At 45.4% G+C, this 14715-nt stretch overlaps 3 protein-coding genes across 4 annotated transcripts; 2 read left to right on the top strand and 1 right to left on the bottom strand.

Annotated features, from left to right (window-relative positions):
• Positions 1-110: 110 nt before the first annotated feature.
• On the bottom strand, positions 111-4045 carry LOC6600090 (raf homolog serine/threonine-protein kinase Raf). 2 transcript variants are annotated; one of them, XM_026989312.1, is made up of 6 exons: positions 3077-4044; positions 2201-2988; positions 1991-2119; positions 1769-1909; positions 1322-1695; positions 111-1238 (listed from the first exon to the last, which is right to left on the bottom strand). In XM_026989312.1, the coding sequence occupies exons 1-6, from the start codon at positions 3237-3239 to the stop codon at positions 659-661; spliced, it is 2175 nt and encodes a 724-aa protein (XP_026845113.1). In that variant the 5' UTR covers positions 3240-4044; the 3' UTR covers positions 111-658. The 2 variants fall into 2 exon arrangements, with proteins under 2 accessions (XP_026845113.1, XP_002025182.2); XM_002025146.2 differs by having other exon boundaries at positions 1991-2988; positions 3077-4045.
• A 938-nt stretch (positions 4046-4983) lies between these two features.
• LOC113565942 (pre-mRNA-splicing factor 38B-like) lies at positions 4984-5706 on the top strand. The gene is made up of 4 exons (XM_026989336.1): positions 4984-4993; positions 5089-5247; positions 5331-5455; positions 5557-5706. The coding sequence occupies exons 1-4, from the start codon at positions 4984-4986 to the stop codon at positions 5704-5706; spliced, it is 444 nt and encodes a 147-aa protein (XP_026845137.1).
• Positions 5707-5873: 167 nt separating this feature from the next.
• Positions 5874-6911, top strand: LOC113565935 (pre-mRNA-splicing factor 38B-like). The gene is made up of 3 exons (XM_026989294.1): positions 5874-5975; positions 6072-6356; positions 6654-6911. The coding sequence occupies exons 1-3, from the start codon at positions 5874-5876 to the stop codon at positions 6909-6911; spliced, it is 645 nt and encodes a 214-aa protein (XP_026845095.1).
• Positions 6912-14715: the final 7804 nt, after the last annotated feature.

The raw sequence follows: 14715 nt of genomic DNA, 5'->3' as shown, positions 1-14715 counted from the left end.
CCTGTTGCTAGGGAGGAATCCAATGCCTTTGATGTGCCTGATGTGTAGACACAGCAACAGTACGTCTTCCTTTCCAATCAATTCCGACTGCCGGTACGCGGAGAATTACATGAAAGACAAGCAATTTGTTGTAGTATTGTATGTATTATGTGTTTAATGTAATCGCTAGTGGATCAGCTAGTTTACATAGTTTTAGTTTAGTTTAGTTTAGTTTGTGGGGGGCTTAACATTAATAAATTATGTTGCAAGGTATGTACACATGGGCGTTGCAGTTAACAGTAACAGAAATGCACGTTTATCAGTTTTTGTTCGGGGGGAGTTGGGGATTGGGGGTTTATGGAAGAATAAGCAGAAGCAGCACAGAGGTATTGGTATTTTTGTTGGTCCGTCCATTTGTCATCATGTGCGAGAGAGACACTCTCCTTCGTTACGTTACTCGTATCCTGTCCCCTTCTGATTGAATGTCTGCGTCCGTCCTCTGTCTCCGTCTCCCTCTGATTCGCTCGCTTTTCGTCTCTCGCTCACACAGGACGAGTTATGTACAGGAAAAAAACCATGAGAAAAACAGTTCAACAAACAGTTAAAGATTTTTGTAAGTTTTGTAAGTACAGGTACAGCAGCCACGCCACGCCTCGTTCCGCTCCGCTCCGCAACCAAATTAGATGTTGCCGGCACTGCCAAAGAACTGGAAATTGTTAAAGTTCACCGGCGTCTTGGGGCTGGGCAGATAGAGGAAGTCGTCGTTCTGCAGCTGGGACTGCGTCAAATTGGGCTCGCTGGCACTGCGATGGATTTTGGGCAGCGTGCGCAACATATTCTCGAGCATGTTGAGCAGCGGGCGGAAGAGCGGTCTGTCCTTAGGCGTGTACTTGATACAGTCCTCGGCCAGGCGTTTCAATGCCTGTGGGGCATCGGAGCGCACCTGGCTCATTTCTGGTCGCAGCAGGCCGCGTCCCACCATAAACAGGATCTGATCCTTGTTGCTGATGTGACCGTAGGGCAGGCACTCGGCCAGCAGCTCGTACATCACAATGCCGAAGGCGTACACGTCCGACTGGAAGGAGTAGGGATTCAGCTCCTGCATCCGTATCACCTCCGGTGCCATCCAAAGAATACTGCCCGTCGGCTGGTTGGCCTGCTTCTCGCCCGACCATCTGGTCTTCGCTGTAGCCAGCCCGAAATCGCCAATCTTCACCGACAGATCCTCGTGGAGGAAAATGTTGTTCGATTTCAGGTCTCTGCAGGCAGTCAAAAGAAAGTCGATTAATCCCATCATCCATCATCACGAGTGTCCATTATTTTCGACTAGTTTTCCCCTCACCTGTGTATAATGTTCTTGGCATGGAGATAGTCCATGCCCTGGGCCACTTGCCGGCCAATGTCGATGAGCGTGTTCAGCTTAAACTTCGTCTCGCTGACGTGGACATGCTTATAGAGGCTGCTGCCCTCGCACCATTGGGTGACAATCGCCAGCGATGGCTTCGAGACGCATCCCATGAAGAGCAGAATGTTGCAGTGGCGCGTCTTCTTCAGCATGGCAACCTCGTTCTTGAAGGCCTGCAGCTGGGTGGGACTGGGCGTCTTAACGTTAAGGGTCTTCACCGCCACAGGTCCATGCCAATGGGCCCGATAAACGGTACCAAAGGAGCCGGAACCAATGCGCGGACCAATTAGAATCTCCTCCGCTTTGATGTTCTGCAAGTGATTGATGGAGGAAATTGAAATTCCATTGACATTAAACATTATTTCGCTTCCGGCTTTGCCATACCCAATTCTCCTCGGAGCTCTTGTCCTCACGTGACAGCAGGTTCTTGTTGCTCTCGTCGGCGGATCGGGCACGGGGTCGATTATGCTTGAGAGTGCTCGTAGGCGAGGCCTGGGTTGAGTTCGAGTGATCCGTGCAGGGATGCTGGATAAGCAGAAACAAAAGCAGACAGAGATACGTTTTAAAGAGGCGTTTCCGAAAGGCAAAAAGTGGGAGGGCACCTACCGGCAATGGTGGCCTTGCGTGCATGATGAGGCTGCGCTGAACCTCAGTGGTCACCGATCGGATGTTGTTGATGCACACATTGGGAGCGGAATTGGAGCGGTCGTCCTGGCTAATGCGAGGCGGCCGGCCCTGTCGATGGTTTGCAGAAGGTTTAGAGCTGCTGCTGCTCCCGCTGCTGCTGCATCGCCGGCTATGGCTGCGGCTACTCACGTTGAATCGGACGGCCGTGCCGCGTCCGGTAAACCCGAGGGCGTTGTCCGGATTCTCGGCCAGCAGTAGCTGGTAATAGCTATCCATGGGAAAGGGCTGGCACAGCATCGGCACTAAGGACGCGCACCGCTGATGGAAGCGGAAATTGCACTGACTGCAGTAGAACCCGGTGAAGAGTAGCCGCCGGCATCCCTCGCAGAAGACCAGCGAGAAGAATGTCTTGCGTATGATCTGATGCTGCGTGTGAGTCCGAATGGGGAACTTGTCCAGCAGTCGCACAAATATCTCCTCCACATGCAGCGTGCCAATGTCCGTGTTCCACGGTATGATATGTCGCCCGCTATGCGATGTGCTCACCTCGCACATGTCCGGCGTCAGCTGGCGCAGCTTGAGTGCCTTCATCAGAGCATCGCAGAGTCGCACGCCGGCGACCACCTCGACCGAGGTGCGCTGTTGGTTGGGCAGATGGGCCCGCAGCAGGATCTTGGGCTGGCGGGTAAGCGTGCCGCACTGGCTGGTACTACCGGAGCCGGGGTTCGACATCAGGCTGTCGGTCAGGTCGCTGCCATGGTAGGCCAGGGGCCCCCGCGCCAGCTGCCGCTGCTGCTGTAGGATCTGCGTCTGGTTCTGGTAGTGCGGCTGATCCCTATCCGCGGCGCTGCGCTGCTGCTGTATGTCCGCGGCACTCTGGCTGCCATCGTCTTCCTGCTGCAACGCATTAAGCTGCTCCATCAGCTCGTGCTCTTTGGCCTCCAGCTCATGCAGCTTCGATGTGAGCTCCTGGTATTCTGCAATCCGAAAAACATACATAATTAATACAGAATTTGTACATGAAAGGGCTGCCCTGTCCTGCCCTGCTCTGCCCTGGCCACTCACCTGTTAAGTACATGGCCGGCGGCTCTTGGAGATTGGCAAACTTGGCGTTCAGGGCATCGATGTTCTCCCTGGTGACATGCTTGACCAGCTGCACATTATGCAGCTCCTCGGCCAGCGGGTCGTACAGTTCGCTGTCGCTCTCCGTTGACGATTCGCTCGACATGGTCCCAATCTCTGGCTCTACAGCTGCTTGACCATGACCCTGAACCGCTGTCCCTGTCCTTCCGCTCTCCAATGCTCCGTTGTCCTTCTGGTCGGGTTGGTGTCGGTGTCGGTGTCGCTGTTCGTGATGGTGTTGTTGGCTTCACCTTCGCATTGGCCGTGGCCGTGACTGTGGGATGTTTGCTATTTTTGCTCGGCGGCTGGTCTGCGCTTGCGTTTAGAGTGGGCTGCTGTGCCACCCACGTCCGCATGCAGCAGGACAGGGGAGCGGTTGCTGCATTTTAGCCTTTTTGCGATGCCCTTTTTTTTGTTGGTTTCGGTTTAGCCTTGCAGCAAAAAAAACTTTTACGCCACCTGCAATGCGTATTATTTTGTGCGTGTTTCTTTAATTATTTTATTTGATATCTTTTTGGTCTTCTAATGCACCCACACACGACCGCGCGGACACACACAAACGCACGCACACTGGCCCCGTACGCACGCTAAGGTATGTACATGTATTATTTAATATGAAGGTCGCCGTTCCCGGTCCCCGGTCCCCGTTCCACCGTATTTTACTTGTGGGACGGACAGGGTACCTTCGCGCAGCTTAGCTTACAGAGTCCTGGACTTGTTTGGGGCCTTTGACTGGTCTGGCCGGCCCTTACCGATGCTTTAACCAAGGTTGTGTCCTCCAAAAGATGTTAAACGGCTGGGCCCTAACTAAGGACACAGGACTTGCTGGCTGAAGCTGACTGAACTTGAGGGTTTTCGCTGGGCTCAAAAGGATAATTACTACAGGAGCTAGAGATGGTGGCAAGCCGCCGATACACCGATTGCCGCTTCTATCGGCAGGTAGCAGTGTACAGATGTGCCATACAACAAACATATCGCAGAGCGAACCTTCAGAATTAGATCCCAGGGTCTTCATCATGATCCAGCCAGCCCAGCTTTGTCATACTTGCGCATCATATTTGAAATCATTTTTTTCTGATACAAATGCAATGAAAATAAACATGTACACACACATACAATAGCCTGCAAGTGTTCTTTGAATGGACATATCATGATGATATTACACCAGGTATTCCGCAAACTCTCTTATCGGTCTTATTTTACGCTCATCACAACAGAGACGCTTTAACGCCATGTTTGATGTAAGAGGGGAGACAGATATATGTAGATATATGGAAGATGTTTTTTTTTTTATTCTTCGATGAAATATGAAAACTCAACAGACCCGAAAAGAGGGCGCGTTGGGGTTGCGGACCATAATTTGATTATGCGCTGGCCGAACGCCAGAGACGAAGACCCTGTGATCTTATACTGATGATTCGCTCTGCGATATGTTTCGGTGTATGAAGTGGCACATCTTTATACTGCATGGTTAGTGGCTTGATGCCGCACGATTCATCGCTAACATCGCTAATTTTTATTTTTTTGTTGTGTTAATTAGAAATCAAATATAATGTTTCAATGGTAATAGTATATTTGTGTGCTTCAATTTTATTTAATTTTATTTCATGTATTTTTCCTCTGCAAACACCAGATTATTCTCGAAAACTATCTGGACGGCAACGATATATGCGCGCCATTTATATCGATAAGCCCCGGCCATACGGCGATAGGCAACGCATACATATCGCCAATTCAGGCATTTTCTCACGCTCGCAAACGTTTGCAAATCTGGTTCTTGGCCATTTTGCGCGCACAAACTGCATTAAAATTGCGGAATTGATGTTTTAAAGTGCGGTTCGGCAGCAGGAATGGACGAAGGTAAGTTTTCGTGCTGGCCCTGAGCTGGCTCCCGTAGCCGCATCAACCGCTAATTGACGGTCGCGTCTCTCTCTGACTCCCTTTAACGCTGGCAGAGTATTCGGCGTCATCTTCGGCCGGTGGCGGCGGTGCAGGCGTTGGCGGAAAGAAGGCCGGCAAGCAGCACAACACCCTACCTTTCTGGGGAAACGAGACTTCAATGAACCTGAATCCACTGATCCTCGCCAACATCCAAAGTTCCAGCTACTTCAAAGGTGCGTGTCCGGGAGGAGTCCCACTGCGAACTAAGCTATGTACATACATATATTTGATCGGCGTTTCCCGGTTCCCTTTACAGTGCACTTGTTTAAACTGAAAACCTACCACGAGGTCGTTGACGAGATCTACTACCAGGTGAAGCACATGGAGCCATGGGAGCGCGGATCCCGCAAGACCTCCGGCCAGACCGGCATGTGCGGCGGTGTGAGTTGTTTATGAAATGTAGCGCTAATCGTTGGCGATGCTCCTCGTTTGCTCTTCTGGCGCAATGATGACTCATTCTCTGTTTCTATTCCCCCTTCCAGGTGCGAGGCGTTGGAGCGGGCGGGATTGTGTCCACTGCGTACTGTCTGCTCTACAAGCTGTACACCCTGCGTCTGACCCGCAAGCAGATCAACGGACTGCTCAATCACACAGACTCGGCCTACATACGGGCACTAGGTAGGTGTTGGTAAGTCGCATGAGTTCAGCCGCCACATGCCGTCGCTTGCTCCTGCTCCTGTTTAGCAAAAACAGAACCCTCCCTTCCCCTCATCCAAACCCAGGCCCCACCCCCACCCCCTTAAATGATGATGCCAATGAAATGTGATCTAATGACAATTTCCTCTCCATTTAAGGGTTCATGTACTTGCGCTACACACAGCCGCCCGGGGACCTGTATGACTGGTACGAGGACTATCTTCAGGACGAGGAGGAGATTGACGTGAAGGCAGGCGGCGGCCAGGTGAGTCAACTGTATGAGCCACCAATCACATGTTACCCACTGCTGTCCAGCCAACGAATTCCTCTTTATACGATCCCTTATCGCCTCCATCTGCAGGTTATGACTATTGGCCAGATGGTTTACCAGTTTATGACCAAGCTGGACTGGTTCTCTACGCTATTTCCGCGCATACCCGTGCCCATACAGAAGCAGATCGAGCGCAAAATAGGAGATTACTGCCGCGAGCAGGGCATCACCCTCAATCAGCTGAGCTCGGGACGACCGGTCACAGGTCCACCGGGTGGTGGGGCTGGAGCTGCGGCTGCAACCGCTGCTACTGTTGGCCCCGATGACGATTACCAGGAATACCATGAGAGCGGTAATGGCGGTGGTCACGGCCACGTTGGGGGAGACCGCGGAGGCGGAGGTGGCGGCGGCGGTCGTGGTGGTGGACAAGCTATGGGCGGCTTCGGCTCTCGCCATGGAGTCGGAGGATATCCACCGATAAACTATCGCAATGATCACGATGATCGCGACTACTATGCCACCTCATCGAGCTCCTCGTATGCACGAGGTCGAGGATATGAAGATTACCCACCGGCGCCGCCATCGGCACCTATACCCTACCACTCGTCTGGGGACCGGGATCGGGACCGTGACCGGGTAAAGGACCGTGACCATGACCGTGACCGGCTGAAGGATCACGACCGCCAACGCAGCAAGCACAAGAAGAAGCACAAGCACAGACACTACTCGCGCAGCCGAAGCAGAAGCCCCAGCCGCAACCGCCAACGCTCGGAGCGTCACGACCGCAAACGGGATGCTGGTGACGGTGGCGCAGACAGCGGGGGATCCGGAAGAGGTGGCTTCGGTTCGGAGCGAAGTAGCAAGAGCCGGCACAACGATCACCCCGATGATCGGGAGCGGGATCGAGAGCGAGAGCGTCGTCGCCGGTGATCAGCACACCGGCGCGATACACAGCCCTCTCTCAACCACCTCGTCCTTCTTCAGCTGTTGTTTACTCTAATTCAATTTGTTTCCACAGAACTACTACACTACACAATTATTTTTGTTATGTAAAGACCAGTTGAACTCATTTTCGGATAGCCCCGGCGGACTGGTGGGCTTCGTACTCAGGTTAAAACAGGCCTCGACACAGATACACAGATACACACATACACATACAGACAAACACCAGCATGGCTATATATATATATATATAAATATTTATTATATATATATATATACATATATTAACTGATTTGTGACTACACCCTTAATGATAAATAGTTTCCAAGTTGTGTTTTATGCTAATAAAGAAGAACATTTTTGTTTTAAGCCAGTTGTCATTTCGAATAGATACGCTAGGCAAGTCCTGGACATAGGAATACGTTGGACGTTGACATGCAATGAATGCATCTTTCAAGAGGCGATACTGCACCGTCAAGTGGGCCGTGTGAAACCAGCAGAAGGCTGTTACGCGCGGATCCCAGGCAAAACACAGCCCTGCTCACGCCCAACCGACCGAGGGGCGCTGCCGCATGACGCACGGTGCGTAGCCGAACCGAACGCGAACATGCAAGAAAGATAGCTATTAGACTAACATTCGAGGAAAATTAGCACTAAACTTACTAAGAAACTAAGAATGCAATCAAAATACAAATACCACTACAATTACTAATTAATAGAAAGGTGTGTAAGGATTAGTAATTTAATAAGAGGAAGAGAATTAGTGGTGGATGTATTATGGTAGAGGGAATTATAATCCGAGCATAAGACCCTAAACGGTTCATGCAAGGAATAATTCGATCTACAAAGTGGAAGGAACAACGGTATAAAATTTCTAGTCAGTCTAATAGGAATCGTGAAGTTTATGCGGCTCAACAGATCAGGGCTGTCTATGTCAACCCTGATCAAGTTGTGCATAAATATCACACCAAGCATTTTTCTACGGTTAACTAAGGATGGGAGGTTTACTAATAGTTATCTACTAGAGTAAGATGAGAGTCTTAAGGCCAGTTAAGGCCCCGCAGAGCACAGAGTAAAAAGTGATTCTATACGATCCTGGTGTACTTTGTACTGAGGGCACCATACACAGGAGCCGTATTCTAAGATCGGACGAACAAGCGAGGTATAGAGAGTCTTTGTTATATAGGGGTCGTCAAATTCCTTTGACCACCTCTTTATAAACACAAGCACGCCCATGGCCTTATTTACCATGGTAGAAATGTGTTCGGAATGCCTGAAATGATGGACCACAGATCACTTTTAGATCATTCCTTTGATCGTATTCCCCTGAACCATGAGGATATACACAATATTAAACCACAGCTTGCTTACTTTGGTTGAAGCTTATATTTAACTTTCGGATCGATAGTTACAGGGAGTTATTTGATTTCGAGCCAATATAAAAATGATATCAAAATGGAATTTCCCCGTTGTTATTCTTACAAGTTCTTCGCTTTATCTTTATTTATAGGTAAACACTTTATTTAAACAATCTTGATTCACATATAATATAAAGCGAAACCTTTTCCCGACCTCTAGTCCCTTCAGAAACCAGAACGTCGTTTCAAATTAGACAATTAACTGGACATGAGCGATCATTGGTTAAGATACGGATATGATAGGAAATCAATATGTAAGTAGTTTTTGCATTGCCATATATTTTAAAGCGTTTTTATAATTTTCAGCTTTGCTTGGTAAATGACCGTTGAAAAGGGTGCGATTTCAATTAAGTGTGTATTTTTGTTAGAAAATTAATTATTGACCATCGGATAACATTTCGGGAAACCCCAGGCCGGAGAAGGGATGTTATTGGTGGTCTTGCACACCTAGCAATTATTGTAAGAGGGCACAAGGACTAGTCAGAGGGGATAGCTAAAAACAAAATTAGGGACGTGCGGACGGTTCTCTATACTCAAAATCATTATCTCTCTGCAGTCCCAGAAAATTCAGCTTTCTGTTGTTTACAAATATCAGCGTAGCCCCAGCTAGATCTGGGCTTGACACCTAGCCTTCCGCGTGAAGGAATTGGTGTATAAATCCTTCACCGGTATTATGGGTAGCTTTCCAAAGCTGCAAAGGATTAGTATAGCACTTTGAAAATGGTATATAGGCACCGTTTTTTCCAGTGCAGCCAAAATTCGAGGTGTGCTTGAGCCGAGCTTTGCGGCCGACCGAGCTGCGTAGATTATTAGCTGCAGCGGCCCCAAAGCCTCTCCTCTTGACCTGTGAGCACATTTCGGAATTCGAATTTCGGATTTCAGTTGCTTGCGCACAGTGAATCGCGAAACAAGCGCAGGCCCCGCGCCTCACACAGCAACAGCAACAACTGCAGCAGCAGCGGCGTCTGGCTGGTCGCGCGCCAAACCGTTACGAAGAGAGCGAAACGAAAATTGAGTTCTGCAAGAAATGTAATTTGCATGTGCTTTTCAATTAACAGTTTCGCGCGGGCTTCATTTATAGTTTTCACTAATTCGAAGGCACGCACACAGACACACACACACACACACACAGAGCGAAAGAGAGACACCGAAAGCAAAGGCATGATCAATGTCAGGCAACGATGAACAAATAAAACCAGAATGAATGAGACAACAATAAACGGCACACAATCTACGCGTTTGCGAATGCGCGCGTCAAATGGCCTGCTTTGACCATTTTGAGACGACGGAATGGTTATTGCGTGTGTAAATTAAACAACTGCGGTAGCGGATTGTGTTTTTAAAAAGTTTTTATTTTACTTCGAACTTCACTGATATAGATTTAAGTAGAGGGTCACAAAGGAATTCCGGGCCAAGGGATTGCGCGATCTTAATATTTAGCTAGACTTTGCGGTGTCGCTGCTGGATCAAGACTGATTTGAACTTTCTGATCTTTGCATCGTTGATCCCTTTCGGGAATCGTTTTTCTATAAACATTTCAATTGATTTCGCCATCCCGAGTATTAGATTTCGTCATCCAAAGAGAGAACTGTAAAAGGCCTAAAGTGCAGGATCTGCAGAAAGCCGGGAGTGAGATTGTTTATGAGAAGCCGGGTGTGGGCAAACATTGGTTTTCCATTTAGGCGAGTGTCAAAGAATGGGATTGCGGCGGGGGCGCTTGAGATTGTACATCTTAGAAATCAATTAGGCGGAGGCCCAAGATTGAAATTGTTTTCGTTTTGGAAAACCAAAGATTGTTTACAACTCGTATAAGAGCTCAATGGAATTGGGTACGTTAACTCCCCCCATTCTTAAATGTTTCGTCCCGATACATTTTGAAGTTCTGATAGAGCTCTAATTTCTTCTGACAGTATTTGAATGTTGCTTTCCACTATTTCTTCTGACGGTATTCTTATTGATTTAATAAGTACAAATTTGGTTAATTTATAGCAGAAGTAAAATAACATTAACAATATCAAAATGATTAAAAATAATGTTGTTAATGGTAAGGCCGTATTACCTAATGTTATAAGGGGATTTAAAATATTAACATTATCAAAAGAAAATTGCTTATCATTTGATTGTATATAATCAACTAATTCAAAATCGCTATATCTATGATGCGATATATATTTTAGAATTTTACCCTTATCATTTATGTGGCTTATATTATTTATTACAATTGTGTTGTTGAATATAAGGAGATACGATCCTAACAAAGTAGTATTGTCTACGATATTTTTGCCTGAAACTAATATGGCACCATCCTGAATGATGTCTATTTCTTTGTTTTTTTTCCCTTTTTTTAGTGCAGTTGGCTTTAAAGCCATTAAGTAAATTGGTGAAACAGGTACTCTTTAAATTTATTTGTGCGTAATTGTTAAAAGTTTCACTTTTAAAATTATTCATTAAATAGTATTTCTCCTTACATTCACAAACTTTTTCACTTATAACTAACATTCCATCATTTTGTGAGATGGCTCTTGCATGGTAAAACTTGCAAATATCTTTAATTTGAGGATATTTTATGTAAATGATTATTAAATCTGCATTTCGAATTATTTTAACCGTTGCAATGTCCAACAGATCAGACAGTTCAACATTATGTTTTTCATGCTTATAAATGTCCTCTATTTCGTTTTTATTTAAAATTTTTGTATTGAAAATGTTTACTTTTAAGAGGGTTATGGTATCAACTAAATTTAGTAGGTCAAAAGTTATTAATTTTAAACGATGCTTTCTCAGTATCGTTTCTTCATTGAAGATGACATTCTTTAATGAATTTGATAGCAATTCAATTTCTTTGAAAAATTTGGAATTTATTACAAATTGTTTATTATTATTTTCAGTTAATTCATTTACTTTATTTTGTATTTTCAAAAAGTCGTCATGATCAGGGCTGCCTGCTATCCATTTCCAAATGGTACCTAATTCATTTATTCCCCTTTCTTTCCGTTTTGGAACTAATTCTGAAATCATTAATTTTAATAGACTTAAGTCCATTGATATTTCCCACTCATCGTCTGAATTAATTGATTTGTTGACATATTTGGATTCTTTATCAATTATCTCTCTATAAAAACTCAAATTAGTAATATGGAAAAGTTCAGCGTATGTTTCATAAGTGTAAACGTCTCTGTCGTCTTTGAGCAATAGATAGTCACTATGCGTATAGTCAATTACTTCCGCAGTCGTCAATATAACAAAAGTCAGTATTAGTATATTCGCATACATTTTCTGGAAAAAATATTTAATATTTGATGTTATCTTTATGTATAATTCTGTTTCTATTGTTGATTATAATTTTATTCGGTCGATTTTCCTTAACTACCTGCTTTTTGTATCGGGATTGAAGTTTATTTCTTTCCCCGAATTTCTTTTCATAGACTACTTCTCCTATTTTATAATCTTTTTCTCTTCTATCTTTGTTATGTATCTTAAGCATTTTGGTCTGAGCTTCCTTAAGTAATATTGGATTATGTTTGTGTTCTATTTTGTTATACAATATGTCATATGGCATTTGATTGGTCGTTGAATGTATCGTCAGGTTATATTTCAGTGCCGCCCTTATTATTATTTCTGAATAATCTGTTAGATTTAGTTCATCCTTGATGCACCGCGCTATTTCTGTTAGTGTGGAATGTACCCTTTCTACCTGACCATTTGAGGTGCTGTGTCTGGGATCAGCATAATAAATAGTTAAGTTACTTCTTTGTATGAATGATCTAAATTGTGCTGAAGTAAAGCTTGGTTCGTTGTCAGTCATTAATGATGTTGCTAACGGAAAGTGTTGTAAAATTTCCATTACCTTATTTTCAATGTTTAATTTACTTTGAATTTCCTTGACCACCAAGTATTTGGAATAAGAATCTATACAAGTTATGAATGTTAGGTTTTGGGCATAGTATATGTCTAAGTGTAATTGATCTCCTTCTTTTGCTGGAATGGGAGCTTCCCCAATTGGAATTTTTACAGGGTGTCTCCGATATTTGTTTTTGTTACAGATCTCACAATTTTTTATATATTCTTTTAATTTTTTGTGCAGGTTTGGCCAATAATACAGCTTAGTTATTTGTTTTTGCACACCCTAAGCTCCGGTTTGTTTCCTTTTTATCTCACTTTTTTTTATCTATATCACACAGTCACTCCGCGTTTTTAATTTTGAAGGATTTATTCCATTAATTAATTGTCCTTCGGGTTTCGGCACGACGCAACACTTTTATCATTCGGTGCTTTTTAGACAACGTCGCCCCACGTTGGGCGCCAATTAAACAACTGCGGTAGCGGATTGTGTTTTTAAAAAGTTTTTATTTTACTTCGAACTTCACTGATATAGATTTAAGTAGAGGGTCACAAAGGAATTCCGGGCCAAGGGATTGCGCGATCTTAATATTTAGCTAGACTTTGCGGTGTCGCTGCTGGATCAAGACTGATTTGAACTTTCTGATCTTTGCATCGTTGATCCCTTTCGGGAATCGTTTTTCTATAAACATTTCAATTGATTTCGCCATCCCGAGTATTAGATTTCGTCATCCAAAGAGAGAACTGTAAAAGGCCTAAAGTGCAGGATCTGCAGAAAGCCGGGAGTGAGATTGTTTATGAGAAGCCGGGTGTGGGCAAACATTGGTTTTCCATTTAGGCGAGTGTCAAAGAATGGGATTGCGGCGGGGGCGCTTGAGATTGTACATCTTAGAAATCAATTAGGCGGAGGCCCAAGATTGAAATTGTTTTCGTTTTGGAAAACCAAAGATTGTTTACAACTCGTATAAGAGCTCAATGGAATTGGGTACGTTAACTTGTATGTTAGTGTATGAAGTGTATGGTACCTCAATCCTCACTCATCAAGCCATTAGCCATTCTTCAAGCCCCGCTGTGGGAAAGCCAAGCTGCCTTTGCAGAAACAGACATACATACATATGTTCATACATATGTATGTATGTATATTGGCCACTCTTTCTCTCGCTCTCTTTGTGTGTGCACTCTCTGGGGCGCTCTCTGGGGAGTCCGTCCTCACCTTACGGTAATACACTTTGGTCAGGCAGGGGGAAGCTTTGAAAGTTTATTGCGGAGATTTCGGTCACTGGGCCAAAAGCACAATGCGCTGAGGAAAAGAGATGGAGAGATACAGCCAGAGTGAGAGAATGAGAACGATATTGAGACTGGTCATTATCCTTCAGTTTTTTTCTTGTTTACTTTGTGTTTCTGTTTCGTCAAATGCATTGACGTAATTGCCCATGCACACACATATACAGAACACTCACACACACGGGTATATCGATCTCGATCGCAGGTGTGTAAACCTAAAGTGGTTTTGATTTCACAACTACATTGGTTTGGGAGGAGCGACAGGGGGGGGATATCACTTTAAGCTGCTACCACGTCATTCCGCCCCGGAGCCTATCGGCGTCAGCACCCAGCGTCCGTGCGTCTTGTCAGCCAGAAAAAAAAAACAACAAAAAAATACAGCAACAAGAACGAATGTGAACAAATCACAGAAAATTAACAAAAAGTTGGATTTTTTTTAATTGCTTGCCGCCGCTTTTTATACTCTATGCAGGGAGGACACCACTTAATTAGAACGGCCCAGGAGATGAGAAGGATGCGCACATAAACATAGCATATGAAACCAAGTCGATAAAGCCATTTCCCTCTCTTTGTTCCTATGCAAGACCAGGATCCGATCACTGTATATCGGTCACCAAGGGTATCAATGTTTCGGCCTTCATGTATACCGTTGCCTGCGACGAAAGACGGCAATTTCGCCGTCAAGTGTGCGTTGACGATCGCCGCAACGGCAAGGCGAAGAGTGGGTGGAGTTGAGTAATCGCTTCGCAACGCCCTTGTCATGGTCGCTCTTTGGATACCCTGTCTGAGTCAAGCTGCGCTGTTGCGTCTGCGTATTCACCCACTGACGTCACAGCGCTGGTGTTGAACAAAGTGCTCTAACGCCGCGGCGTCACTGCACCATGGGTCGCCGTGATGATTTCGCAATTAGTGAATCACGTGCGTTTATAGCGGATTCCCTGCATACTAGATTCTGTCAGCGATAGCGGTCGTAATTAGTCGTCGAACGGGTGAATGAATAATTAATTTTGTATAGATATGTATGTATGGGACTACTATCCCTAACATGTACTATATACAGCGATTACAAGCGAATCTTATGGGGATGGGGCAATAAATCATCGTTTCATCCCATTGTGCGTCAGTTGCCTGTCAGTGCTGTCATACGGTACTTGTGTGTGCGTGTGTGTGTGTTTGTGTTTTTGTGGCCGTTTTTGCTATCGCTGTGCTGTCGCTGTGCTGTCGCTGTTGCTGTTGCTGTCTCTGCTTTT

This window comes from Drosophila persimilis, unplaced genomic scaffold (assembly GCF_003286085.1).
Source record: "Drosophila persimilis strain 14011-0111.01,24,50 unplaced genomic scaffold, DperRS2 tig00000232-arrow-arrow-pilon, whole genome shotgun sequence".
Classification (NCBI taxonomy): Eukaryota; Metazoa; Arthropoda; class Insecta; order Diptera; family Drosophilidae; genus Drosophila; species Drosophila persimilis.
The sequence above is the reverse complement of the archived record's forward strand: the minus strand, read 5'-3'. Positions and strand labels throughout refer to the sequence as shown.

What these genes read in the sequence shown, in the direction of transcription:
- LOC113565935 (XM_026989294.1), top strand. Translation starts at nt 5,874, where the DNA reads ATGTACTTGCGCTACACACAGCCGCCCGGGGACCTGTATGACTGGTAC. An exon ending in TGAAGGCAGGCGGCGGCCAG is followed by an intron (nt 5,976 to 6,071) that starts GTGAGTCAACTG and finishes CTCCATCTGCAG; the next exon opens with GTTATGACTATTGGCCAGAT. An exon ending in ATGGCGGTGGTCACGGCCAC is followed by an intron (nt 6,357 to 6,653) that starts GTTGGGGGAGAC and finishes GACCGGCTGAAG; the next exon opens with GATCACGACCGCCAACGCAG.
- LOC113565942 (XM_026989336.1), top strand. An exon ending in AAGTTCCAGCTACTTCAAAG is followed by an intron (nt 5,248 to 5,330) that starts GTGCGTGTCCGG and finishes TTCCCTTTACAG; the next exon opens with TGCACTTGTTTAAACTGAAA. An exon ending in AGACCGGCATGTGCGGCGGT is followed by an intron (nt 5,456 to 5,556) that starts GTGAGTTGTTTA and finishes TCCCCCTTCCAG; the next exon opens with GTGCGAGGCGTTGGAGCGGG.
- LOC6600090 (XM_002025146.2), bottom strand. Translation starts at nt 3,239, where the DNA reads ATGTCGAGCGAATCGTCAACGGAGAGCGACAGCGAACTGTACGACCCG. An exon ending in ACGCAAGGCCACCATTGCCG is followed by an intron (nt 1,910 to 1,990) that starts GTAGGTGCCCTC and finishes CTGCTTATCCAG; the next exon opens with CATCCCTGCACGGATCACTC. An exon ending in GCCAAGAACATTATACACAG is followed by an intron (nt 1,239 to 1,321) that starts GTGAGGGGAAAA and finishes GACTGCCTGCAG; the next exon opens with AGACCTGAAATCGAACAACA.